The 27,407-nt window shown below is 35.8% G+C and overlaps 1 protein-coding gene across 1 annotated transcript in view; it reads right to left on the bottom strand.

Moving 5' to 3' along the window:
- LOC146002961 (ras GTPase-activating-like protein IQGAP1) overlaps positions 1-27,029 on the bottom strand; it is a 100,388-nt gene extending 73,359 nt beyond the window's left edge. The window contains exons 1-11 of the mRNA XM_083141121.1: positions 26,779-27,029; positions 23,361-23,454; positions 22,831-23,065; positions 21,696-21,840; positions 15,874-16,031; positions 14,213-14,347; positions 12,741-12,825; positions 9,460-9,548; positions 8,750-8,906; positions 4,123-4,280; positions 1,573-1,704 (exon numbers count right to left, since the gene is read on the bottom strand). Of these exons, the coding sequence (XP_082997247.1) occupies positions 1,573-1,704; positions 4,123-4,280; positions 8,750-8,906; positions 9,460-9,548; positions 12,741-12,825; positions 14,213-14,347; positions 15,874-16,031; positions 21,696-21,840; positions 22,831-23,065; positions 23,361-23,454; positions 26,779-26,824 (1,434 nt within the window). The 5' untranslated portion in view covers positions 26,825-27,029. The remainder of the gene's footprint in view (positions 1-1,572; positions 1,705-4,122; positions 4,281-8,749; positions 8,907-9,459; positions 9,549-12,740; positions 12,826-14,212; positions 14,348-15,873; positions 16,032-21,695; positions 21,841-22,830; positions 23,066-23,360; positions 23,455-26,778) is intronic.
- Between the last annotated feature and the right edge of the window lie 378 nt (positions 27,030-27,407).

The following is a 27,407-nucleotide window of genomic DNA, read 5'->3' as shown; positions in this document are numbered from 1 at the left end:
CCAATACTTGTGTATTACTATTACCTATTAGACTGTTGTGGAATTTATGGTGTGGGAACTGAGAATTAACTTTTTTGGAGTGGGCGATATCCACTCTTCAATGTGAACAGTAAGTCTAAAATTGGAATGAAAATTTTGGTGGGAGAATTGAGTATTAAATTTGAGGAAAGAGTGGAAAGGACAAGAGAGAAAGAGGAGAGAAGAAGGAAGAAGAATGAAGAAAGAAAGGAAAAAGAGTGCAAGATAAAGAGTCAAACCACTTTCCAGATGAAAGGAAATGTTTAGCTAAATCGCCTGTCAGGTGAAAGTACAGTTGACAAGGGAAGGCCACCTGCTGGAATGTTCCAGGAAAACAACTTTCTAATAGTCTTGTGTCTGGAGGGGAGTAATTTTTGTGTATATATATCCTCCTGTTTTGTACCTTGTTTCATATGTACATGGTACAGAGTCTGAAGAAGACCTTGCTAGAAGGTTGAAACGTTACATTTAGTTTATGTTTTAAAATAAAATAAATAATATATTAAAACAAATTTAAATAATCAAAGTATGGAACTCATCCACCAGGATGATGAAGAGGCACAATGTAGAATTTACACTCACTATATATGCACATGTAGGTCAATTTCACCGAGTCTATTTTTGCATTCAAAAGTAAGTTTAAACCAGTAAATAAATCAAAAAATATATATATATTTGTCACTACATATTGGAAATCACAGCACAATGTCCAAACAACAACTTTTTTTCTATAGTTCATTCAACACATTCATTCTTCTGCAGTTGGAGTGTGCTTCTTATGTATGTTCAGGAGTGCCAATCCATTTAATCGTGTATTCCCTGTAGAATTGCGCACATATGTTTTTAATCGGCACAATGTTGAGAAAGATCGTTTGTTTGTGCATGTGGACACGGGTAGTACAGCTAATATTTCTAGCAATGTAAATACTTGTATATTTGGCATGATGTTTGGATTGCAAGTGACTAATCCATCTACAGCAGTTTTTGGTTGGTCTACCTTCTCATAACGTGCAATTTTTCTGTACCATAATTTTGACTCAGTACGTATTCAGATCTTCTTGGCAATCACTTCTTGTGTCACTGGCATAGAACTCCGTGAGCAAAGTGAAAGCACCAACTTGAGAAGGCAGAGGGACTGGGTTGCTAGGTAAAAAGACACTGAAAATTCTTCAAAATTCCTTGCTTCAAGAAACTAGAATCCAATTGGGACATAAAGGTATCCAGAAATAGGAAAATAGAGACGTGAAAGTAAATTTCTGATATCGCAGATGGGTACATTGTGAATTTATTTTGTTATAACTTAGGAATAAAGAAGGATTTTCAGCGCACGGCAAAAAAACAGTAGCCTGTGCCAAATTTAAACTTATTTCTGAATTGAAAAGCATCAAACTGTATAGCAATAAATGAATAAATAAAAAGTATCTGATATGACTACAATGCAGGCAATAGTTCTCCAAAATTAACAGGCTGTTAAGAAAGAAGTAACAGGGGGAAAAGGTATGTTTACAACATTTTGCACACTTGCATTATGAAATGATGCAAAAATTAACTTACGCCAACTTCAGTTATCCCAATAAGGGCTTCCATAGTCCTTTTAGGGTTCTTGGTGACAACAGCCTTTGTCACTGTGGCTATCTTGTTTAGTACTTTCACACTTGCATTGATATCGGTGTGTGTCAGTTTACCCTGCAATACAAAACACAGAGGTTGATTATGTGAACAGAAAAATAAAAGATGGAATATGCACAAAAAAGTTTCACCACATTTGCTATTTATCTGACGAAATGGAATTATATTACATTTACAATTCAAGTCAAATATTGAGATTTTGGAGAATACCCATCAGTAAATAAGCATTGTAAATCAGGGGATGAGCTGATTACATAACCTGATGCCAACTGATTTCCAGATTTTGGGTATGTCGCAGGGCATGAAAAATGTTACATGGCCCTTAGTGGAATCCAATTACTATTCTGTAAAATTAAATTAAATAAAATACCTTGGAGGAAAGAAGGGGGGTGGAGCAACTTTGAGATTGTGTGTGTAAAAGCTTATGTGATAAAACACCCCCCCACAGGCAGATCAAAACATCGGAAAGCACCAAAAGAAAGTAATGTAATTTTTTTATATTTAAAGATAGTATTTGCCTAATATTAATAACTTTTTCAGCTGCAGATTCACCAGTATAAAAGAAAAATCAATCAGGAATGGAAAACATGTTGCTGAGAAATGCCAGAGAAGTTAGTCAACTTATAAATTTTGATGTGCCAGTATGTTATTATTCCCATGGAATATTTATGTATAACATTTATAAATATTCAGAATTTATTTAAATTGATTCAGTGTTCAAGAAACCATACTGAGGAGGGTGGGGGAATCTGCATGAACATCTTGATATCTGTTCAAAATGATACCACTGAGGCCTTTTTATAATATGGGAAGGGTTGGAGTTACAGTTATGCACCATGTGTGCATTTATTTCAATATTGTTGCAGCCAATATAACAATATCACGTCACCTGCAAAATGTATACTCATGGCAAAAGTTGGTCTATGTGGACCGGAGCCAGCGATAGCATCATAGTGGCACATGGGGGTGGGCACCCATGTTCACAGCCAAATGCGTGCACAAATGAGCAAGATATGGCCCCAAAAGGGCTAAGTTGGCACACTGACTCGGAGGAAAGAGCCTTGCGGAAACTGTTCCGCATGCCCTTAACAACACTCCACTACAACTTGCACAATTCTTCCTGTATGTACGTATTGCTTGCATTGTAGAATCTTTCTACAAGCATTTACACACATTTTCTTGTGTAATGTCTTGGGAGAACACATGCTCCCTGTCAGACATTTATTTGTAGATCAATGTTATAGTTATAACTAGGCTTTGGATAGTTATGCCTTTTGCATATAGCATATGCAAATGCATATTTTCAGTGTCTTCTGGATATATCGCATATTTTACCGATTTTATCTTACAAATGCATATTCTGCTGTTTGTCTGAAAATTTGTAGTTTCCTTTCCTTTGGAGCAATTCAGAAACATGATTCATTTGTCAGGTGTTCTTCGTAGTCAAGACCGGTTTGTTATCTTTGTTCGTAGAGGAGTCGCATCTCTCTGGAAATGCCGCTGCTAGAACAGGTGCTAATGCAGTGCAATGCTAATGCGTGTAATTTTAATCTTTGTTGACCGGTTGTTTTCGAGTGGAGAAATCGTTAGTTTTATGGTGGCTGTGAGAGACTTCAATCCGAAGATGCCAAAGGAAAAGTGAGCGATCTGTACTTTGCTCAGTGCATATGTAAAATAATTTAAAGATTTTTTTACCGACGGCACAGTCTTGTTTTGTAAATATTGCGAAACCTCAGTGTCAGCTGGGAAAAGGTTAAGTGCTGAGTAGAATGAGAGACAGCTGGTGAAATTCCACCTTCTGCTAATTGTGACGTCCAGTGAAGTCAGAAACAGTTAGTGGACTTATGATAAAGATACATATACAAAAAACATACGCAAAATATAGTCAATTCTCAATAAGGTAAGCCAAAAGTTAATAAATAGTTACAAGTTATGGCTAAATTTTCTGAGTTTCATGTCAGTTTATAAAATTTTAAATGCATATTTTGATCATTTAAAGAGCATATTTCGAGCATTTTAAGGGCATATTTGCATGCGTATATAAAGGTTTTTTAGTGCATAACTATCCGAAGCCTAGTTATAACCTTATGTACACTAAAAAACTTGTTTAAATGCTTGTAACAACTGTAAATTACAAGAGTATGGAATGAAAAAAAAAAAAGAACTAATGTAATCATCCACAAAAACAAGCTAAAACTATAGCGAAGATATGCATTAGGTATGGAAGTTAAAACATCAGTAATTTTTACCTTCCTTTCAGTCTTTGAATTCAGTGAATATCAGTGTGCCATCAATGGTTAAAATAAAGTGGAACACCAATATTCAATTTCTTGCATCATACAACCAGATCTCATGGTCCCAATAGTGCAACCAGATTTTACATTTTCCCACAATTTAAGTTTTTCTACCTGGGTTGCCTGAAAAACTTAAGAATAAAGTTTCCACTGCATTAACAGTTTGCACATGATAACTTACCCCTAAATCATGCAAATCATTCTTCATTTCTTCATGATACAGAGGAGCTGCAAATTCTTCAGTGTCAAGCTTCAATAAGGGATTCTTCAATGCTTCTAATGTGTCTTCATACGAGTTGCCTGCCAGCATCTTGTTGACTTTGTCCACTGCAGCAGACACTGTAAAAGAACATGCAAGATTATGAGAATGTTTCTCTCTCCCCAATTTGGTACCCTAGTTTAATGCCACTCCTGAAAAACTGCTCCAAAATCCAATATATTACCTATAGTTAGAATTCCTTCCAGAGCACTCACATGAATCTTTGTGTGGTTTGCATTCGCTGTTTTGTGGCTACATAAGCCTATTATATTATTGAAAATACCTAGACAACAGGGAATTCTGAGTATATGTAATTTCTCAGATTTTGGGAATATCATAGTGTTTCTCAAAAGGAGAGGAACATTCGAAAAAGGCTTCACAACTCACTCTCAGAGAAAACATGCAATTTCAACAATCTACAATCCCAAGACAGTGTAAACACATTCATGCTTGGAAACAAATATTTTTTTTAAGTACAAGAGCAAACATGCATAATTTCTAAGTTGCTTTAGTACCATAATCAGGCCTCATACTTCTTCTTGGGTCAAACAGTACAAAGAGTAGCATTTTTAAAGGCAAAAAGTATTATTTGATTGAAAATGTGCACCCCTCCCCCTCCATACTTTTGCTAGGAAGTTTCAATTTTCTTTCACTAGATTTTTTCAAGTTTTGATTTTAAGACATCAAAAAGGGAAGTGCTCTTCATTTGATGTTTTAAGCGATTAGATTTCATTTGACTTCTTTAATATATTGCATCATAGGTCAGCAGTTGCCTTACCCTACCAGCAATAAAACCATAAGCAAATTACCATTAAAAGGGATCAAATTTCTTGGAAGAACTCTGTTCTGGATATAAAATAATCAAATCAATTTTTTTTTATTTTCCCACAATATACATTCAATCTTGATCGTCCCAACATAGCAAAAAGTTATAAAATTTTCCTCAACTTTACATTTTCTCGCTTTTTAAGTTCTTTTCAGCTTGGTCCCCTGAAAAACATAAAATTGAGGTTCCACTGTACTAGTTCAATTTGCAGCTAAGTGCATAGTCAACTCTTCTCCACTAAATGCAGAGTGCCTTCCGATGGCATTGTGGTAACATCGTCACCTTGATCCTGGGTTCAAAACCCAGTAGAGGCACATTGCCCAATGGCTTGGATTCCACTTTAAACTGTAGGTCCAGTCCCGATTAGCCTATCTGCGCATAAAGTGGATGTAAAAGAGCAATTCAAACAAACACACTAAATGCAGAGGAACCCAGATTTTACATTTTTCAGGTGACAGAGATGAAAAAACTAAAAATATGCGGAAAATTTACAACATTATGTCCAGGAGGGTTGATTGTGCAATGCACGAAAATGTAAAATATGGTAATGCAAAACTGGGATTAATTTTCTGATTTGGTTTATTTTACTTTGCTTTTCTGCCACTTTTGGCTAATCACAAAAATGGGGATGAGTGATGATATGCTGAAGGGACACTAACAAAGAACACCCATGATCAAGTTGGGATTTGAACCCAGGACCCCTGGCATCATAGCTCACAGTGCTAACTACGGGGTTAAATTTTTGACTCAGAATACAAAAGAAACAAACAAAGTCTATGCCTTGATATTTTACAGATATGCATTGCAAAACTGATAATGCATGTACTAAATTACAAAATTAGGACTATTTCAGACTCATAATGAGGCTACCTTGGAGACAAATTAAGAAAACTCTAAGCTGTTGAAATGAAAATATTTTTTTGTTTAATTGAAAACAGATATATTTGAAAAAAGAACCTGCATGTGCTCTACCTAAAAAGCAATGCAATTCATTCAATTCATGCTGCACATGAAAAAATAACATTGCCTTACTTCTTCCTGCAAGCACTTTTTTTATTAAAAAGTTTGGGGGTTAGCATTCTATATAGGTAGAATAGGAATGGCAAATTGCAGGACGAAAAAAAAAAGGATGGCATAAATGTACACACAGAGTAACGGAATCCTTGAGAAAACAATGCCACAAAAATACCAAGTGCAAACTTTTGGGTAGAACTCACATTAACTCATCTGCGATAATAATGAATATTACTGTTGAGAATTTCTCATCGATAGAGCAGTATTTCTTCTACTATTTTATGAGTACCTGAAAAATGAACAGAAAATAAGCAAGAAAGGTACATATGGTACTTAACAGGCATTGGATAGATTAATTGGTACTCTTTATCAGCTGATATAGACACTTTGGTGTATTTTTAAATTGCAAATGAATGTAATGTATCTAATATTTCACCTACGTCACAAGCTGTCACATTGTGGCTTCGGGCAGCCATGATTGGGGCCAATTCTTGTAAACATACGTAATTCAGGAGGGTGGGCACAAGATACTAACACAGACATTCATGAATTGGAACAAAAGTGCAGTTGGTGCATATGTAATGAATGTGGTGGATAATTCCTTGCAAACAACATATAAAATTAGCCCCAAACATCGCAGCTTTGAGCATCCGGACGTCACATGAAACCCTCCTATACTTAGCCTGAAACTAAAATTTCTGCAATTTTTGTTCTTGTTTTTATGCATCTAAATGAACACTAGTTTGTAAATTCCAATATAAAGAGTTTTCATGTTGAGAGGAATAAACAACGTGGTTGATAATATAAGATGTAACCGAGTTACTAAAGATTATCCACGAAACTTACTTGTAAATGTTCTATTAATTTCGGTGGCCTCTGCCACCATCCACTTGGGAACTCTATGTTTTACTGTTAGGTTGACTACCGGTTCCTGTTGTTGTTTCCTCGACTACCGCTAGGGGTGCTGGTCCATTTCGTCTGCTCCTTAACAAAAGTCTCGAATAATCGAAAGTTTAAACAAGTAGGCTAAATACTTTTGAATCTGCCTCTTGCAATAAGTTTATTTTATTGAGTCAAGCACAATAGCCAACCTTTGCAATAAGTCACTGGAAAGACATACATGTGTGGTTGCACATATATTTAAGCATCTAAAGAATAATTATATTCTTGTGGTAAGGAGTCATCATTTAACAAACTGTATTGATTTATTCCATCAGCATTATTGAAAATATAGTGCCATGCTGAACTTAACAAAGGCACATTGATTACTTAATGAGCAATTTTTCTTGTGTTGCAGAGCAGGTTTTTGGAGTATTACAATGGTTTAGACAGTCCGTTCAAATTTTGAGAATATTGATGTTTTATCAGAGGGGACACCCCCGAATAAATATCTGTGGATGTTTTACAGGTTTCATCATATTTAAGATGGTAATTTTCCGGTGCAACTTTCCTCCGTACAACATGCCTGTTGTCACTCAGGCTGAAGAGCCAGATGATGCTGGTAAAGTTTTGATTCATAGGTGGCAACTCTCACAGGCAGGAACTTGGATTGGCACCATGTTGACACCTCACTCAAGAAGCTCTGCAATCAAGAGAATTCGAAGTATTCGTATCCTATATGTATACTTTAACATGCCGACTGTCACATACATTTATATGGTATCCGCCCCTCACTTCCATGTGCACACACATCAGATTTATGCACACTTCTTGAGTTTATGAATACAAGAACAGATTGGTCTGGCCTCCTAAAAACTGGTCGTAGATGGTATTGCATAGCAGCCTTGAAAAATTTCTTTTCCTAGAGTTATTGTGTTGCGATTGTTGGTACTTGAAAAGGTTATTTAGCTTTTTTTTTGGTGACATTGCTGTTATCTTTTGGAACATGACTTCGCCTAAAATTGCACTGTCCACTTAGTGTGTGTACATGTGTATATAAAATACATATATTACCTAAGCAGTAATACAAAATATCATTATGGATCCATGAAAATTTTTTTTTGTGGCATAATAGATTTAGGAAATATGCAGGACGTGCATGAAGTTAAAATATTATGCTAAAACTGGGGCTGAGTCAACAGTTGATGCAGCAGTCCAAATTTAAATGACCGACACCAGTTAATACTTTTTAAGTCTGGTTATTTTATGGTGGTCTGCACAAAAATACTGTACGACAGTATAATTAAATGATGGATATTTATATTTTGATTACATTTTATGTAATTCTTCCAATTTTTTAAAGCAAAACTCTGGTAGAATTATGCAGCATAAATACGTTGTAATACTTGTTGTAATATTCCAGCATCGGTATTGACAGTCATAGTTTATTGTTTGTGATATTCAGTGGAACCTCAATTTTACATTTTTAATGGAACCAATATGGAAAACTTAGAATAAAAATCCGGGAATTTTATAGTGTTTTCTTTCATTCAGACCATGAGGATTTAAAATAAATTGCAGGAAAATGTAATATCCGAGAACATATAATCGGGGTTACACTGTATTTGCCATTGGATCAATAATTATTGATTAATCAATTTTATATCCACCCATCATCGGTGTCCACCCCCATTAATTCAGACTAAAAGCTGCCGCACAAAATGTGTTTAGAAAAAAAGCTAAAATTATTATTGAAAATACTAAAATACAAGAGCAGATGCCACTGGTATCGGCCTAGCCCCAACAATTACTCAGAACTTCACAGCTCACCTGAATTTTCTCTATCTCCTTTGTTATTTCCTTCACTGACTATCTTCTGGAGAACAGAGTTCCACTCACAAGCATCCATGTTGTTATTCCAATTCGCATCTTTTGCCAATGATATCAACTGTGTTGCATAGATTTTTCCATGAGTGGCCTTCACATTCTGCAGTATACACAAGAGATATATTGAGCATCACAAAACTGCATCAAATTAAAGTTCCAACAAAATATTTACTGAAATGAACAGGAACAGAAATGTTCTTAGAAATGAGCAGACATTAAGATGTATAAATCACTAAAACACTAATTTTAATAGGCACCTGACATATGCAGGTAAAAACTAAGCCACAATTGTGGTTATATTTTGCAAGTAAGCGCAGGTACAGTTTCTTCTACAATATTGAATATTTTGACTGATTGTGACAACACTATGTGCATATAATTTGGAAGTATTTATAAATTAATGAAAAGTGTGTACAGTACAACATTGATTTTACATGTTTCTGGGTACCATAGAAAACACCTTGGAATGCAGGAAAATGCAAAAATCTGGGAAAATTTTATGGTATATCTTCAGAACAAAATTTAATACATAGTTACATATTTCGCTAATCTGTAGTCAACGCAACATCATATATTTTAATGTGGGCAGCTTGACTGTTTTCTTACTCTGAGATAAATCAACCAAAAAATGCTAAAATTTAAAATAAACTAACCTTGATACCAGCCGAAGTTAACGTTTTTATTAGAAGAGGATAATCTTGAGTTTCCACGGCATGCAAAACTTCGTTCCATGCTGCCATCACTGCAATGTAAATATGTTTATAGAGTTGCACTCGAAAAGTACTTCTTAATCTCATTTGGTATCACACTTTCTGTCAGTAAAGATTTAATAGATGACACTAATTGGTTTACACATCCATGAAATCCAGACAGAAATAGCATCTGATGCATACAAATATGGCAGTATGTGGTGTAGACTGTTTATGATTATCAATTATAAAGAAAATGTGTTCTCCAGCGTAAGGCATAAAACATTATTAAAACTGGCAATGTTTCAAAGATTGTGGAAACCTGCACTTGGAGAATAAGATTTCAACCTCAATAGACCCTAATGAACTGATCTGGCAACTTCAACAGGCTACAGTTGTTACCATATGAAATAACAGATATGAATAGTTCATATTGTTTGTAAACAGTAAAACTGTTCGCTTATAACATTATAAAATCTACTTATGAATTTTCTTCAACTTGGAGAGGAGGTGATGGGACAGCCATATATATTTTTGTACACCAAACCAATAACCTTATGTGTTTCTTTGTAATTAACTTTTGAAATAATGTGAAAAGTTATATATATATGTATGTACTTCTCCTTACAAATATAGCTGAATGTAAGTGAAGTGTTTTCAAAGCTACAAAACTTATAAAGTGGAAAATTGGAACACTGTGTTCAAAAAGTGTCCCTTTCAAGTGATGTCCTTTGCTGGCCACAAAACTCACTCAATGTTTCTTACAATCTTGTGTGACCTCCTATCAATCCTTGTAGCACTGCTTGCCACTGGAGAACAGTGTTTTTCCTTACTAGGATTTTTACCTTTCAGCCCTGAAACATAATACGCTAAGTCATCAAATTCTTTAAAAACAAGTCTGAAGTTAGTGATTTCAAGTTTCTATTTGTTTTCACATGCATAACATGCTGCAGATTATTCCAAAACAACGAGATCAACATGCATCAAACTACTTACAAACCCCGTCTTCCATCAGAAAAAACAGAATATCTCCACACTGCCCTTACTCTCTTTTATACAATGTGATCGCCAATATGGCTTTTCTTCACATTGCTTGCAAAGTTATAATTTGTAGTGTGATTGAACTCTTATAAAATTAATTTTTATACAACGTTTAACTCGACAACTTATGATCTGTCATACTTGCAAGGAGACAATAGAATAAATGTCTCATGTGGCATTTTCATGAATCTCCTGTGTAGTTTGAAGACATCCTTTCATGGACAAATTTCAGCTTTTGAAACAAATAAAATCTAGCAGAGGCAAGTCTGGATAGTAAAATGGGTGAAGTATAACAGGTGCCTGGTATTTAGTTAGATAATAGTGTGTGAGTGATGGTAGAGCTGCACCTTATTAAGGTGCACCACTAGTTTTTCTCACAACTCTTACCTCTCCCTGTGCTACAAAAGCAGTAAAGCAGTGTAGCACAATGCACCTCAAGTTTGCCAGTCAATATCAACTGCAAATTCCAAAGCAAGTTCAAGACTTCTGGAATGTTTTTCTATGGTATTTATCTATGGATACAAAGGTTCAAAACATCTGAACAACCTGCACCAATGTACAGGGTGGCTCAATAAGTCACTTAACACCCCCAGTACAAGGCCACTGCAGCGCGCAACATGGAAATGGTGATGACCAATCGTTATCAGGCCAAGGGGGAACCACATTGACGCCACCCACATGGTCGGCGGCCATCTTGATGTCCGCCATCTTGAATTCAACTTCAGAATTTTAAATGGGAAGGGGGTCGTGCGACATATCAAAATGGGCTAGAATTTCACGAGAAATGCAATGGTGAAGGTTTTTTCGACGTATATCTTTAACCAGTAAAAAGTTATGACTGAATTATTGTACCAATTTGCTCCTTTTCGAGGTGTTAGAAAAATGCCTTAAAATTTGTTTAGCGCTTCGGTAATGCATCGAGATCAAAGTGACGTCTATGGAGAGACGTTCGCATGCCATTGCACATTATTTTAATCGGATACATCCATGAAGAGCTGTGCATTATGAATGGTTGTCGCGAACAATTTACAGTGTGACGCTTCCATTGAATTAAAAGTCCTTCACAGTGACAAGGCTAATGTTTATGTTCATAAGGAAGTTTATAAACAGAATATGTGACCCTTGTCATCTGATAACTAACTTTGGACAGAAACTGCTTCACAACGTTCCCATAGTGTTCTGGTGTTCCTCCCTATTGAAATAAACTCTGTAAAAAGTACCTTCTTCCATAAGCAAGGATGAAAAATCTTGTTTATTTAACAAATCCAAGAAGCCCTAAGCATTTAAGGTTCCGTTGATGGAAAATTGACTAACCAATCGTGTTCTACACAGCACGCCATTAACTTACCAACACTAACCATTCAGCTTTGATCTGTCGAAAATGGGTTATCAGATAAAAATTATTGAATATTCTGTTTATGAACTTCCTTATGAACATAAACATTAGCCTTGTCACTGTGAAGGACTTTTAATTCAATGGAAGCGTCACACTGTAAATTGTTCGCGACAACCATTCATAATGCACAGCTCTTCATGGATGTATCCGATTAAAATAATGTGCAATGGCATGCGAACGTCTCTCCATAGACGTCACTTTGATCTCGATGCATTACCGAAGCGCTAAACAAATTTTAAGGCATTTTTCTAACACCTCGAAAAGGAGCAAATTGGTACAATAATTCAGTCATAACTTTTTACTGGTTAAAGATACGTCGAAAAAACCTTCACCATTGCATTTCTCGTGAAATTCTAGCCCATTTTGATATGTCGCACGACCCCCTTCCCATTTAAAATTCTGAAGTTGAATTCAAGATGACGGACATCAAGATGGCCGCTGACCATGTGGGTGGCGTCAATGTGGTTCCCCCGTGGCCAGATAACGATTGGTCATCGCCAATTTCAAATTCCATGCCGCAGTGGCCTTGTACTGAGGGTGTTAAGTGACTTATTGAGCCACCCTGTATATTTGATCATACAGAATCAAGTTTTCACAGAATCTGAAACCAAACTTCTCACAAATATATTGCTTCTCAAGAGATTCATTTTAAATACAATGTGCATGCATGCATGCATACACGCACACATGTGCATGTACACACACACACACATACATATGTTTATTCACACAGATATCTTGACATGGCTACCAGCCTTCTATAATTTAGGCTACAGGAAATATAGAAAAATAAAGAATTTTACATTACCATTAGCCATTAAAATAAATCCTTGGATTTCTCCTTGTGTGAGCAACTCATCATAAATATCAGCCTCATAGCTCCCATTCAATGACTGAAAAAAACAGTGGTTCATGTTAATGATAAAATCATGCAATCTAGAAATATTCCAATCATGAGCATGTAAATTTACTAAAGAGAACTTTAAATTCAGGCAATAAACTTTTTCTTAGGGCAATACACACAACTAGAATACAGATATTTATGAACAGAACATAATATACATAAGCAATTAGGAAGTTGGTAGTTAGGACATGCAAGGATAGCTGTTCAAATAAATCACATGCAAATCACCATAGGTAATCTGATTTACTTTACATTTGGTGATCTTGAATTGTACTTTTAATTTCCATGTCTATAAAAAGTAGGATTGGGCAGATTACCGTATTTACGCGTGCATAATGCACACCCTGGATTTTAATGGGGAAAAGTTACAAAAAAGTATATCTCGTATATAATGCGCAGTATAATCCAGGTTCAAGAAATGGCTTTCTTAGTTGTAGATTGTAAAGCTGTTGCTATGTGGACCAAGAGGAGTTAAACTTTTATACATGGTTTTGCTAATTTTCTATCTACTTTTTCTAAAAAAAAAAAAAAAAAACTTCAAAATATAATTTTTTTTTCATGACTAACATAACATTTATAAGAGGCACATTTGGGACTCTCAAACTAGCAGTTAGCAGCACAAGATTTCTTTCATTAAGGCATTTACACACTCCATGTGTGTCATATTATTTGTCTAGTAATACATTTTAATTATCATTTTCTTTTTCCTTATCTTTTCTTTCATCCAAAGTACCACAAAAATCACAGTGTTTCTTCATTTTGTGATGAACTTATTTCAACAGCATTGCACATTGGTGTCGCCATCTTGAATGGAACACTGTTGCCATATTCAGAAACTACAGAATTTAAGCTTTACAACGATATATAACATGATAGGGTTCCGTAAACATGAAAAATCAATGCAAGTGTCACAAAATCATGGAATGACACTGTACGGTTTCATGTTGGCTGTCCAAATTATTCCGTGCATAATACGCACCACAGTTTTTGGGGGCAACATTTTTGGAAAAAAGTGTGCATTATACATGAGTAAATACGGTAATCAGTACTCTATTGGTATCAGTTAAAGTAGAGGTATCAGTTTATCAGCAAATTTGCTGATAATTTTATTGATCTGATATACAATTTATGTACAGCCTGTAATTCACTACAAAATTAAGTCATTTTGTTGTTATTTGTATTAGTGAATAGGTACAAGTCACATGGCCTGTTCTGTACAGTTCTATATCCAAATATGCAGCTTAATTTTCTAACTTTAAACCTATTGCATCATCTTGTTACATGCATTAATTAAGGATGTTAATGACCCATTTATGAGGAATTTGCCACTGTTAAATGTCATATCACTCTATCCCATAATAAAAACTCTAGCTTACCTTGTTAAGGGAAGACTGAACTTTATCACATTTAGCCTCATATAAGGTCTCCTGGTATATAGAAGCAAGATCTGAATGAACTTTGTTTATTCTGGCAAGTGGGTTTTGTAGGGTCTTCAAAGTCTCTTCAGGAACCTGTTTTAAAAAGTAAATGTATCTGTTAATTCTATGAAAATTATGCAGAATATTAATTGCAATAATATATATGTAAAAACACTCCTTCTGTGGCATACTTTGATGTATTCTCAAGGTTTCAATGTGCATTGTACAGTCACGGACACTGCCGGCTTGTAATGAATACATTGACTTCCAATGGAATCTATACAAGCCGACATTGTCCGTGACTGTACAAGGCATGGCAGAAAAACCTCACAATAATTTAAAAGGCTAGCAATAAAAACATGAGCAATGCTATTCAAAATTTTATTACATATTAAATTTGACCTTGTTTTTTAAAATATCCTCCAAATGGTGTCTTCGTTTCGGGATACATATTTCAAATAAATTCCTGAAGTTTTGCAGCATTATCACAGGTTCGAATCCTGGCCTAGGCATGGGTGTTCTTTGTAAATGTCCCTTCATCAATTTCATCATATTATCACTCATCCTCATCTTCACGATGAGCCAAAATAGGCAGAAAAGCGAAGTAAAATGAACCAAATTAATCAATCAATCATTATCAAAGGATTGTGGTCAATGTCGGTAAGCATTAGCCATCAGATGGCCTGAACATTTGCAGGAACATTTTCAAGGATGACTTCACAAAATGCCATATGGTTCTCCTGGTCTCAGTCTTGGAAGTCATTTTGTACGGATTACTTTCCGACCAGCATGTATATGTTCTCCTGATAGTTCGATCGGACATGCTAAATGAGAAAGGTTGAATGTTTAGAAGATTGCACAATGAACTGTGATAGCAAAACAACATTTTCTGGTATCCGAACACTCAGTGGTCTTGCAGATGGTTCTCATTTTAATGCTGACCCTGAAGCCTGAAAATTTTCAATGTATAGCAGTATATTTCTCACTGTCCAGGACAGCATCACGGCGATTAAACTCTGAATGTATTCCAAATGCTCTCTGCATGACGATCACAGCATTATTTCGGATAAATGATTCAACAACGAACGCACACTGTGCATCAGTTCAAGCCATGATGGCAACTGAAACGACAAGCCACAACTACTGGAAACCCCACCATGACCCCCCCCCCATCCCCCCAATTCGACTGGCGCCAGCGCAATTACTCAAGTGAAATGTTGGTAATTCTTTTGCCACAACCTGTAGTTTTTGGAAAAGATCCATGTTTGAAGAATCCAAGTGTTAAGAATATATTAAGGTGTACCACTGAAGAATGTGGTGTTTATGTAAATCAAATAAAAGATCATACAATGAACACTGGTAACATGGAAAATTACAAAGAATTTAAATGGTTTTATACTTCTATATAGTCTAAATTATGGTTGTGTAATGATTTATACAATTTTTCCAAGATGTTCACGAATGTAATTAGAATACTGGAATTGAGTGTGGAAAAAATAGTTGTGATGATGAAAATTATTACTGATTAGGTGCAAGCAATGAAGAGGCACTCATAAAAATGTCCATGCGGCACTTGAACTCTGAATCTTTTGTGGCGAGATTGTGAGTCTTCTACTCACCTGTTTATCAATTGCTTCATTTATGGCAATCACTGCAGCATGAACGGCAGCTTCATCTCCAGGCACTTCTTTCGTGAGAATTCCACCAATTTTCTGGAACATTGGCATTTGGATCCCGTACTTCTTTAATTCCTTGCTCATATTGTCAATCTCCTCATCTGGAGAAAAAAAGAAACATAATTTAATAACTACATCAATATCTAGAGACATGCACATTTCGTTGTTGATGAAAACACAAAATGTGAAATAACACACTCTAATGATCGTTTTTCATGTTCTCTACCATGTTTTGTCACGAAATGATGCGAAATAAACTGAAAAATACGAAACAAGCTCTTAAAACATGAAATTTAGAGTTTATTTACCAATGTGGCACTTTTTGAAGTCTGAATTGTCCTGTGAGTTATATAAATCACGGAAAATTGATTAATTCTGCTGTAAATATTTGAGAAGAAAAAATGGGCTCCTTTACTTAAGAATAAACTTAACACTTTGATAAGTACATAAATGAAAGGGAAATGTTTCTTTTGTGTAATAAGTGTAGTTTTTAAATCAAATTTAGAGTTTCATTCACCATTTTAACACTGAAATGCCATTTTTATGCTGTTTTTGATCCCGAAATGTGCCCAGTTTTTGTACCAAAGACTCCATTTTTTATTCACCATAAATATATGGCTCTACCAATATCTTAATGGTTTACACAATGTAATTTGAATTTCAATTTAAAATTTTGGGTGTGTCCAGAGGCGCAACCACAAATTTTGGTCTGGGGGGGGGGTGGGCAGTACCAGAATAAACATACCAGTAATATTAATAATAATAATAATATTAATTTTAATAATAATAATGTTATTGTTGATTTGCTTTATTTTACTTTGCTTCTTGTGCCACTTTTGGCTAATTTGCGAAGATGGGGATGATGAAATTGATGAATAGACACTCTCAAACATCCATGTCCAAGCCAGGATTCGAACCCAGGACCAATATTATTATTATTATTAGTGCTGGTAGTATCAAAGATGTTATTACCCTTGTAAATTATGCAAAAAGGAGGGCAAAAGTTGGTGCTTAAGCATTTGTGTTCGAACAAAAGATTTGAATTATTTTTTCAACATGTTCAATTTGACATTAATAATGGAAAACAAGCACACAAACTATTTTTTGAAAGATAGAAAATACTTGATAAATGCATTCTAAATATAATTATTTTTTACATTAACATGTATAACTTTGATGCACGATATATGTTTCACATATATGCAACATGAAGCATATTCAAAGTTTCTTTAATACATATTATATACAACATATATAATTTAAATACATTACACAACCAATTCAACCATCTCACAGTAAAATTACACAAATTGTATCTCAAATACGCAAGCTCCCTTTCCTCAAAACGATCGTTCAGGCATTTAAAACAAAATCAATCAAAACAAGTCTTATTTCTCTGTCTGGTAATTTACAAGGCATTACAGAGAAGAATGATAAATTGTGAGCGAAACGAGCAAGAAAATTTTTGTATCCAATTTTTTTGCAGGCTGAAACCAATATTGATTTAACAGGATGCAAAAAATTTCTCTCTTTTACAACTTTTGTGCCTCCCCGATGGTGTAATGGTAACATTGTCGCCTTGTGATCCAGGAGTTCCAGGTTTGATACCCAGTGGAGGCACATGGCATAGTGTTTCGGATCCCACTTTAAACTGTAGGACCAGGATTAGCCTTTCTGTGAGTAAAGTGGACTTAAAACCACAAATCAATCAATCAATTTTAAAACCTATTTTCATTTAGATCGTTCGACACCCAGAGCCGACTCCCGCTCCCTAGTTACGGTTATGAACTTGATAAGACTAAGACATAAGTCAAGATGGCGGATGGTAGACTGAGTACGTTTCTTCGCTCCTCAAGTTTAGCCTGTGTTCTTGTGTTTTGTGCCATTTGTGTTTTTCAACATCATGAAACTGTGAAGTTACACCCTGGCTTGCCATTGTGGGCTAGGGATCCTGTAATCACCAACTGGATACCTGGTTACAGAAGTTACTTTGTTCCTGCTATTCAAATTGTTCCTGAGCTCTCCGCAGCCATGTTTTGGCTGCCGGTAGAACGAGACCCGCACCCTCGAGGTAAGTCAACAACCCTCACCAGCTATCGTCACTTCCTGTGCCTCGCGGTCCTGTGTGGTGACGTTCATCTGAACCCCGGACCCCTCCAATGGAACTCTATCTCCCTCTCAGTTTATGTATTACCAAAATGCTCAAAGCATAAAAAATAAACTCACAGACTGTACTACTCACCTGACGGAGCTGTTGAACTACGATTGCTTGGTGTTTACGGAGACCTGGCTGAACGACACTGTTCCAGACAATGAATTGCCTTTTGCGAATCACTTCAATATTTTTCGAAATGATCGGCCAGTTGGAAGGGGAGGGGGTGTGATGGTGTGCGTGAATGTGAAGTGGAAAAGCAAAATTAGAAAGGATCTGATCAGTGACTGAAATCGTGTAGGTTGAACTTAATATCGAGAAAGGTAGGAAAATTTTAATTGGTTCATATTATTGACCGAACAGAAACTCTCCCATGCAAATTCTGGAAGCCTGCAGGGATTCAGTCTTGGCAGCCTTAATGTGTGGTGACATAATGCTTTTTGGTGACTAACCTTTCCATCGATTGGAACACCTCCACGTCTGGTACTCCAAACTGTGCGGCTGATCAATGGTTCATAAGACATGGCATTGGTTTGAAGCAATTCAACATGCATAAGACACATGCGGTGATAGCAACTTAGACTACGTCCTGGCAACCCTGCCTGATCCAGAAATAACCCCGGAAAGAAATATGTTACCATCGGACCACGACTCGCTAATGTCCTTGTGTACCTGACCCCCATGGAGACGAGAAAGTCTCGGCCGGAAAAGCATCCTTATCGCCTGTGGTGGAATGCATGACTGTAAACGGAATCCATTCTAGAAAGATTTGTATTGGAAGCCATGGCCCAGACTGGAGAGCAGTATTCGAGAATCGGAGAAATGAATGACTTGAAAAACAGGCTAAGAGAAGTTGGAGTATCAATTTCAGTGAATCTGTAAGAGGAGGCCTAAGAGGCAAAAGTGAAGAAAAGTGTTCCCCTGTGCATAGCACCACGCCATGAAGGCGTATAGGGGGTGTGGGGGTAACGCCTAAGAGGGCCTAAGAGGCGCATTGCACTTTTAGTTGTAGCTGCGATGTGTTCCTTAAAGTTCAGTTTTTCATCTATTATAACACCTAGATCTTTTTGGGTCGCAACTGTGGTAATATAATTATTTTCAAGAACATGATGAGAAAGTATTTTGTTCTTTTTTAAAGAGACTGTGAGGGAGGAACATTTCTGCAGGTTAAGTTGTAGATTCCACCGCTTACACCATGTGACAAGTTCGTAAAGAGCATTCTGGAGAATCACAGCATCTTGTGTGGTTCAGATTTCTTTGAAAAGTTTACAGTCGTCAGCAAACATGAGTATATTGACAGGAAGTGAGGAAAGTCTTTGAGGGAGATCGTCCATGTATAGGATGAACAAGAGAGGGACCACGACACTCCCTTGTGGCACCCCAGACAAGACAGGAAGAAAATCAGAAGAGGCATCTGAAAGGGTGACACCCTGTGTCCGTGAGTGTAGATAATCCTGGATTAAGGAGAGAAATTTGCCATGTATGTTAAATCTAGTTCGTAATTTGTGAATAAGAAGAGCATGGATTATTTTGTCAAAGGCTTTTGAAATATCCAAGTATATCGCATCTAGCTGGGAATTTTTGGAAATAGCCCTAGTGGCATGTGAAAGGAGAACTGAAAGATTAGTCAAGCAAGAGCTACCTGGAAGAAACCCATGTTGGCCAGTACTGGTGTGCGGAGATGTAAATCTGAATAATCTGTCAATGATTTTATCACAGATTATAGACAGAGGTGACAGGAGTGATATTGGTCTGTATGATGTAGCACTATTTATATCTCCAGATTTGCGAATGGGTATAACGTTGGTTTTCTTGAAGATCTGAGGAAACACGACTTCAGAGAAGCACCTATTTAGCAAGAGAGAGAGCGAATGAGCCAAGAAGTCAGCAGTGTTACGGAGGAAATCTACAATTTCATCTGGTCCTAAAGAGCGGTGTATGGGTAATGAGGCAAGGAGAGATTTAACTTCTTGAGAAGAGGTTTTGATAGTGGAGAGAGTGTGAACAGACAGACTGCACGTCGGAGAGTGGGTTGGTTGAAGCATGCGAGGTGAAGTTTTCGTGAAAGAAACTGTTGAATAAGTGCACTCTTTTATCTCCACAGGCTGATTCCGATTTGTACTCGATTTCCATGGGGACTCGTGGTTTTTGATTTCTTGAATTTAACAATGTAAAGAATTTCTTTGGATTGGTAAGGCACTGTGATGTTACGTTGTCTACGTAGTCATTATATTTTTCCTTAAGTAAATACTTGGAGTGATGTCTAATGCTACAGAAGGTTTGGTGTGTTTGCACATTGGGGCTTTGTTTCCACAGGTTCCAGGCTTCCTTTTTGTTTTTTAACACCAGGAGAACTTCATTGTCAAGCCACACCACATATTTTGTCGATTTCGATTTCCTGACCGGCACGAAGTCATCAATCACAGCATGCAGTACGTCCACAAACATCTCCACTGATTTGTTGACATCATCCTTCACAGACACCAAGGGTAGAAATTAGGGATGGGACCGATTAATCGGTACTCTATCGGTATTGGCCGATATAGGCATATCGGTGTATCGGTTTATTGGTAAAATTACCGATTATTTTACCGATCCGATATATTGATAAATATCTTATAATTTAGTGCAAAATTCTGCCATTTTGTGGTAATTTTTATGGATAATTTCCATGCTCTTCTTTCTAAAAAGTAAATGTCTAAATATTTAGCTTCTCTTGCACTGCAGTCACCTTAAAACACACATTTATTAAGGAGATCAATGAACATTTCAGGTTCAAGGACCATTTCTAATTTTATATCGGATTGGTAGAATATCGGTTATCGGTAAATTTTATATTGGTATCGGCCAAAATGTCATATCGGCCCATCCCTAGTAGAAATGAAGAGCTTGGCGAATGTCCTCCCAGTGTGCATTCCCCCACAGGCGATAAGGCTGCTTTTCCGGCCAAGACTTTCTCTTCTCCATGGGGGGCAGGTACACAAGGACATCTAGCGAGTCGTGGTCCGATGGTAACATGTTTCTTTCCGGGGTTATTTCTGGATCAGACACGCAAAGTACAAAGTACAAAAGCAACAGTGTTACCACTACAGCATTGGGATGTACACTATTCTAAAGTATTCAAGTTTGGTAACCAACAATAAATTATTTACAGCTCTCTCCCTACAAAAATCAACATAAATACTTCAGTGTGAAATGATAGTTTCAAAGGAATACCTAAATGTGTCACTGTTAAATAATTTATATTTCATTTCTCTCCATTTATATATTATAACATGTCAAACAGGTTGCACTATACTCTGTCTCATCTATCTCTGGAGCAAGTGAATGAGATTGCATGGAAGGGGGGGGGGAGGAAGCGACTACAGCTACCAGCCTTCGAAGCAGCGTGTACTGCTTCGGTCAGCCTACTTGATCTCCCACTCTCTATCCAGAGATAACCAGGACAGAGTATAACATGTAAATGTATCTACATGTTACACCCAGTTAAGATGTAAACACAGCACAAATTATATTATCCCAAACAGTTAAAATTTCTAATTGCATTTCATCACATAAATAGACTAATACATCTGTAAAATATTAGAAAAATTAGAATATTAAACCAGAATACCTGTAAACTGAACCTTCCCATACAATTCCTTAATTTTTGGTGCTTTTCCCAATTTGAAAAGATGTGTGCTTAAAGCATGTAAGCAGTAAATTGTACGAGGCATATTTTTCCTATCATAGACATCTGTTGTTTCTGGACGAAATGTCTGGAAGAAAATATAGTCACTTAAACTTAAGAACGAATCTCTGCCACCAAACAACAGTTTTGCAGCCTGGAAATGTCAGATATTCAGAATAACATGAATAATGTTTATGTAAAACAAAAGAAAATGGATTGATTGATTGATTTAGTTTATTTTACTTCGCGTTTTGTGCCTCTTGGCTAATTTGCGAAGATGGGGATGAGTGTTGAATGATGAAATTGCTGAATGGACATTCACAAACAACCAAGCCCGAGCGGGATTCGAACCCGGGATCCTTGGCGTCGCAGCATGATGTGCTAACCACTTGGCCACAGGGTCCGGCAAAACAAAAGAAAAGTCAATCCACAACCTTACATAATTATTTCCTAATGGTCAAGAGAATCTACTATGTATGATACTGTCACATTTAATATTACACAATAATATATCTAAATGATTATATAAGAACACACACAATAATGGTGAATGCAAACTTGTCCCATTTTATTTGGGACAAAGATGGTGCTAAGACACCAATAATGATTGGGGTAATGGTATTCGAAAACCTACCTCACAAGTAGTGAAGCATCAATTGACAGGGTACATGGCACCTACCATGAAATATTAGTCACATAAAATATACGTATATGTGTAACGATTTTTTTTTAAAAAAATACTTGTTACAGTTGGTATAAAAGGTGACATATCTGCAGCTAGTAGTTTCTGCCTCAGCAACAATGGCTCAACTCAATACAATTTTAGATTTCGAAATATTCAGTTTTGTCAAATCACTATACTCAATGATACTTATATGATTTTCCCTGAGTTTTTACTTTTCTTCAAATTCCCTGAGAATTACAGGTGTGTGGGAACCCTGTTAATTTATTTGTTTTGTGCTCCTGTATTGTTGTTATACCAATTTATCACAATTACATTTCCCAAGTGGACTACCCAAGCACTGCAGATTTTACTAGAGAAAAATTCACAATGAATCAAAATATAAGATGTACTCACCAGTGGCAAACCAATTGCTTCAAGAGATTTTAGCCAGTAGTTGACATTGTCAGTATGCCTGAACTGTAGCCCAGACTTCCTGTACTTCTCCTGGTCTATATCATAGATCTTGTTTAAGGGCACAGCTTCTGGAGAAGTAAAATGACCTAGTTTTGCCAGGTACACTCCATTCCGTAAACACTCCTCTAATTCGGTTGTTGGCGGAAGTTCCTCTTTCAGACATGCTTCCAACCATCTACACAAAAAATTGTATTTAGTACACACTCAATTTTATAACATGGGCAAATTTACTTTCTGTATTACTTCTTTGCTGTTAATTTACTACGAAAATACCATAGCATTAATCAGAACCATTTCCAAAGGATGGGCATTAACTTGCTTCTACAGAAATAAATACAATGAAGACCATTTAAAATGAGGTGTATTGAAGCATAAGCAAAATCTTCTACAAATAGTTTGGCAAAATGGTTTACAAATTTAATTTTTGTATTTTGAAAGTTTGAACAAATTTCACACAAATAAACACTTACTTCTTGGCCTCCTCCAAGTGGCATAAGTATTCATATGCTATGTTCTTCTGACGAATATCATCCATCTCCATTGCTGATATTTTACCTTCAGTAGCTATAAAAATATAAAAACTGATTAGTCCAAGAATTCATTCCAAAAGCATTAATCACATATAAGCAAATTGTACTGCAAATTATACGCAATAATTTATACATAACACTTGAGCGAGTTGTGAATTCCTGATGTGTTGTTCCAATTTTAACCTTCATTAAGCATTTTTCCCACTGCATTCTTTAAAAATAATATTCTTAATGTTTTAACGAGCTGAAATAAACTCTTGAGCAAGGTTCCAGATATGGGGTTGAAACATCAAAGTTCATGACAAAAAGCACATGTAAGAAGGTTTTCGTAATATTCTTCTGTATAGTGGTAATATCACCAGGGCTCGTAAGTTGATGAGCTAAAAAATCTCAAAAAATGACCTTCAATTTATTAAAAAAGTAATCATTTTCGCTCTTGAAATGAAAGCTTGATTTTTTTTCATAAATTACAAGATACTAGTTGAATAATTCAATAAACCACAAGGCTTTTCTACATAAGTTCTTCACCTTCTTTCAGAATGGGCCTTGCATGATACAGTAGTCGGTCAGTATCAGAAAATACTGGATAACGGGGTTCCGATTGTTTTGTGATTTTTTCAAATTCTAGCAGAAAGACTAATTATCGTAGAATTTTTGGGAATCATTGTCACATGAAGTTTGAACCTCCCTTAAAGTAATGAGCACTATTTGGATACCGAAAAAGTTATTTATGTTGAAAAAAAAACTTAAAAATTACCATACACAAGCATGTGCATGGACAAGTTCTCCTTTGATAGAAGCAGCAGTAAGTATCATAGATAAGTGGGAATGAATGTAGAAGTAATTTAGAACATTTTTAGAAAGCATTTAGGGATATTAATTTAGTGCTAAGAGAATTAAACTTGGCCCACCTAAACTAAACACGAAGGCACATTGGGTTATTATTAAAATAACCAATACGATAGTAAACGAATGGTTGTTGGCAAGTACAGAATTATGTAGAAGTGAAAGACGAATGTCAAGGGAAAACACAGTAAGTAATGGCTAAAACTCCGCAGTGTGAGTTAAGAGACGTAAATCGAAATCAAACCATGTAAAAATTGAATACATAGCATGATGAAATCGCAATAAAACAAAAGAACTTGGGCCAAATACCGATATGTTTCGCTTCTGAGTTTGTGTAGCATTGTCAAAGTTCGTGGACGTATTTTCTTTCATAGTTGAATCTATTGGACCGGGAATTCTTGTATTTTTGAAGAGAAATATATGAGACACACAATTGCCATTGCTTTTACTTGCTTCCTCTACGTGTTGCATACGTTCGATGACGTAACCCCCTGTCAGTGTTTCCAACCACGCTGTTGTTTTGCAAGAATATGAAAAAATGAAATATACATTCCTGATATTACTATTTCAGTTAAGAAGGTTGGAAACACTGCATACCCACTCATTATCCACAGCTGTGCCTGCGATATTGTGTGTTACGGCAGCGAAAAAAAGCAAGAACAATAATAACAATAATTCATCGAAAAAATATGGTTTGTACTAGAATTGAACATCATAAATCATTTTCTTGTAAAACAACGGCGTGGTTGGAAACAATGACAGGAGATTACATTTTCGTTCGTAAAACAACGCATACACACCGATATATATAAAAAAATTCAATCGGCTTTTTTTCAAATTTCCAGACTTTACCCCCGGTTTTTTACAACAGATTCATGATTAGGAGGCCAAAATTAGTTAGTATACCGAAATTAACAAAATTGAATACTTTCTCTATATTGTCAATTCGCTCCAAATGCATTTAGGGACTTTATTTTAATGCTAAGAGAACCAAACCTTGCCTGCCTAACCTAACTACGAAAGTATATATTATACAAAATCTTAAGTAATCGTTAAAACTCCGCAGTATGTGTTAACAGAGGTAAATCAAAATCGAACCATGTTAAAATGGCATTCGTAGCATGATGAAATCGCAATAAAACAAAATAAACTTCAGCCCTAATTTTACTTTAAAACCACAGATCAATAGTGGCCAGCAAGGGAACCTCAAAGTATTTTAAGTTTGCTGGAGGAAAAATGAAATCATCACACTTAATTATTTAATACATTGCTAAAATATTTCAGTTAAAAACAATATTGTGCTTGTATTGACCATATTTTCAATTAATAGCCTACATGTTAAGATGACCATGTAAGGAAACTTCAGTATGCAAGTTTTGCTAAATGGATTTAAAATTCACGAAACAGGAAATGATTAAAATGAAACCTCAAAAAATATTTTAAAAATGCAACAAATACTGAAAATTACCTAAAATCAAAAAAAGGCAGGAAAATTCAAAATAAAAACGTTTTCTAGTTCTAAATGAATGGAAACTGACTAATATCAGGTTTAGCATTGTCTTCAAGACCTAAAATAAAGATGATTATTCATGAAATTCCAAGTCCTAGTCATAGCCTTGTAATAAAGAGGTCCCAGGTTCAATATCCAGTGGAGGTACATAGTAATTCAAACTGAATGTTCAGTCACGATTAGTCTATCTGTTCATAAGGTGGACTTAACCCTTAAAAGCCCAGCTGGTACAAAATTGCATTGTAGTATGCGACTTTTGATATATACTGCGACTCAGGTAATGTGTATCGGAGATACATGTTTTGATTATCACATGAGCTTTGAGGTATGTCGTTAGTAATTAGTGAAGTCAAATTTTATTCTGGGTATATTTGTGGGTGGGGGAGGAAATACTTACTTTTGGTTATATATGGTGCAGCACACAAGGAACAGATGATATCCAAGTCAAGTTGCACACACTACATAATCAGACCTTTCTCCAATGTGTTCTAAAATACCAACTTGATATTGCAAAGCATCAGTGCACATTAAAGTCTTATAACATGTATTGGAATAGGTGGCAGTTTACTTTTACCAACTACCAAATATGGCATAACTTTGCAGAATTTCATTAAAAATGAAGTGATTATACACAACTGAAAAAGTACAGCATTGTAGTTTCAAAGTACATGCAAATGTGCCTTGTACTTAACATTAAGTTTTCAACCGAAGTTTACAAACTGACTATTAGTAAACAAATAATGTTCTTAGTATGCGTTACATGTTAAACTGTAAATATTTCCAAAGATGTGATAATTGATCTAGAATTATGTAATATGCTCAGACATTACTGTTCTACCCTGAAAAATTTCAAATAATAAAATTATAAAGGAAAACCACACCTTGTAACCTGGGATCATTGGATAGGCACGGTAAAATGTAGTACTTCTGTTTTACAATTCTATGTATATTTCCCTTGCTAAATTTTACTTCCAATAACTTTAATTTAGTAAAATTACTTACTGTCACCTGCAAATCTCGTAGTACTGTTACTTATTTCTTGCGTCATTTTAAAAAAATATATTATAAATTCAATATAGAAAAAGATTAAATTCAACCATATACTCTACAAAAAGATAAATCTGTCTAGCTTCGTGTTCAAGTTTGGTTAAAACAAACTAGTGGAAAACCTCGCCTATCTGATGAACTTTTGAATTTGAACATCTGTTCGTGGAGCGGAAATGAATGATGTTGCGCGCCATTCAAGAGTTTCACTAATTGTCCTGGCCCAGACTTTCTTACTTTGCAGGCAAGATGTTTTTAAAATAACATTATTTTTAGTACCTATATCAAACCTAACTGTGTAAATTGAATATATTTCATGTAGTGTAAAATTATACATTGCAATAATATGTTTATAAATTATAAAAATGTTAGTAATTTCTTCGGTATGCGGCCGCGGACTAATGGTAGAAACCACAACTCCCCTTCAATTTCAACGGTGATTGGCTAGCCCGAACACTAGCCAATCACAATGGATTACTATATTCACAGATCATTTCAACAACTGTGAAACTTGGAGTTCTGCAAATTGCACTTAAAGGCGTGTCCGAAAGATGCAAGACCGTACTTGAAGCGAGCTTACTTCGAGA

This window comes from Lepisma saccharinum, chromosome 1, assembly GCF_977018435.1.
Source record: "Lepisma saccharinum chromosome 1, izLepSacc3.1, whole genome shotgun sequence".
In the NCBI taxonomy this organism is placed as follows: domain Eukaryota; kingdom Metazoa; phylum Arthropoda; class Insecta; order Zygentoma; family Lepismatidae; genus Lepisma; species Lepisma saccharinum.
This window is presented reverse-complemented; position numbering and strand designations above follow the sequence as displayed.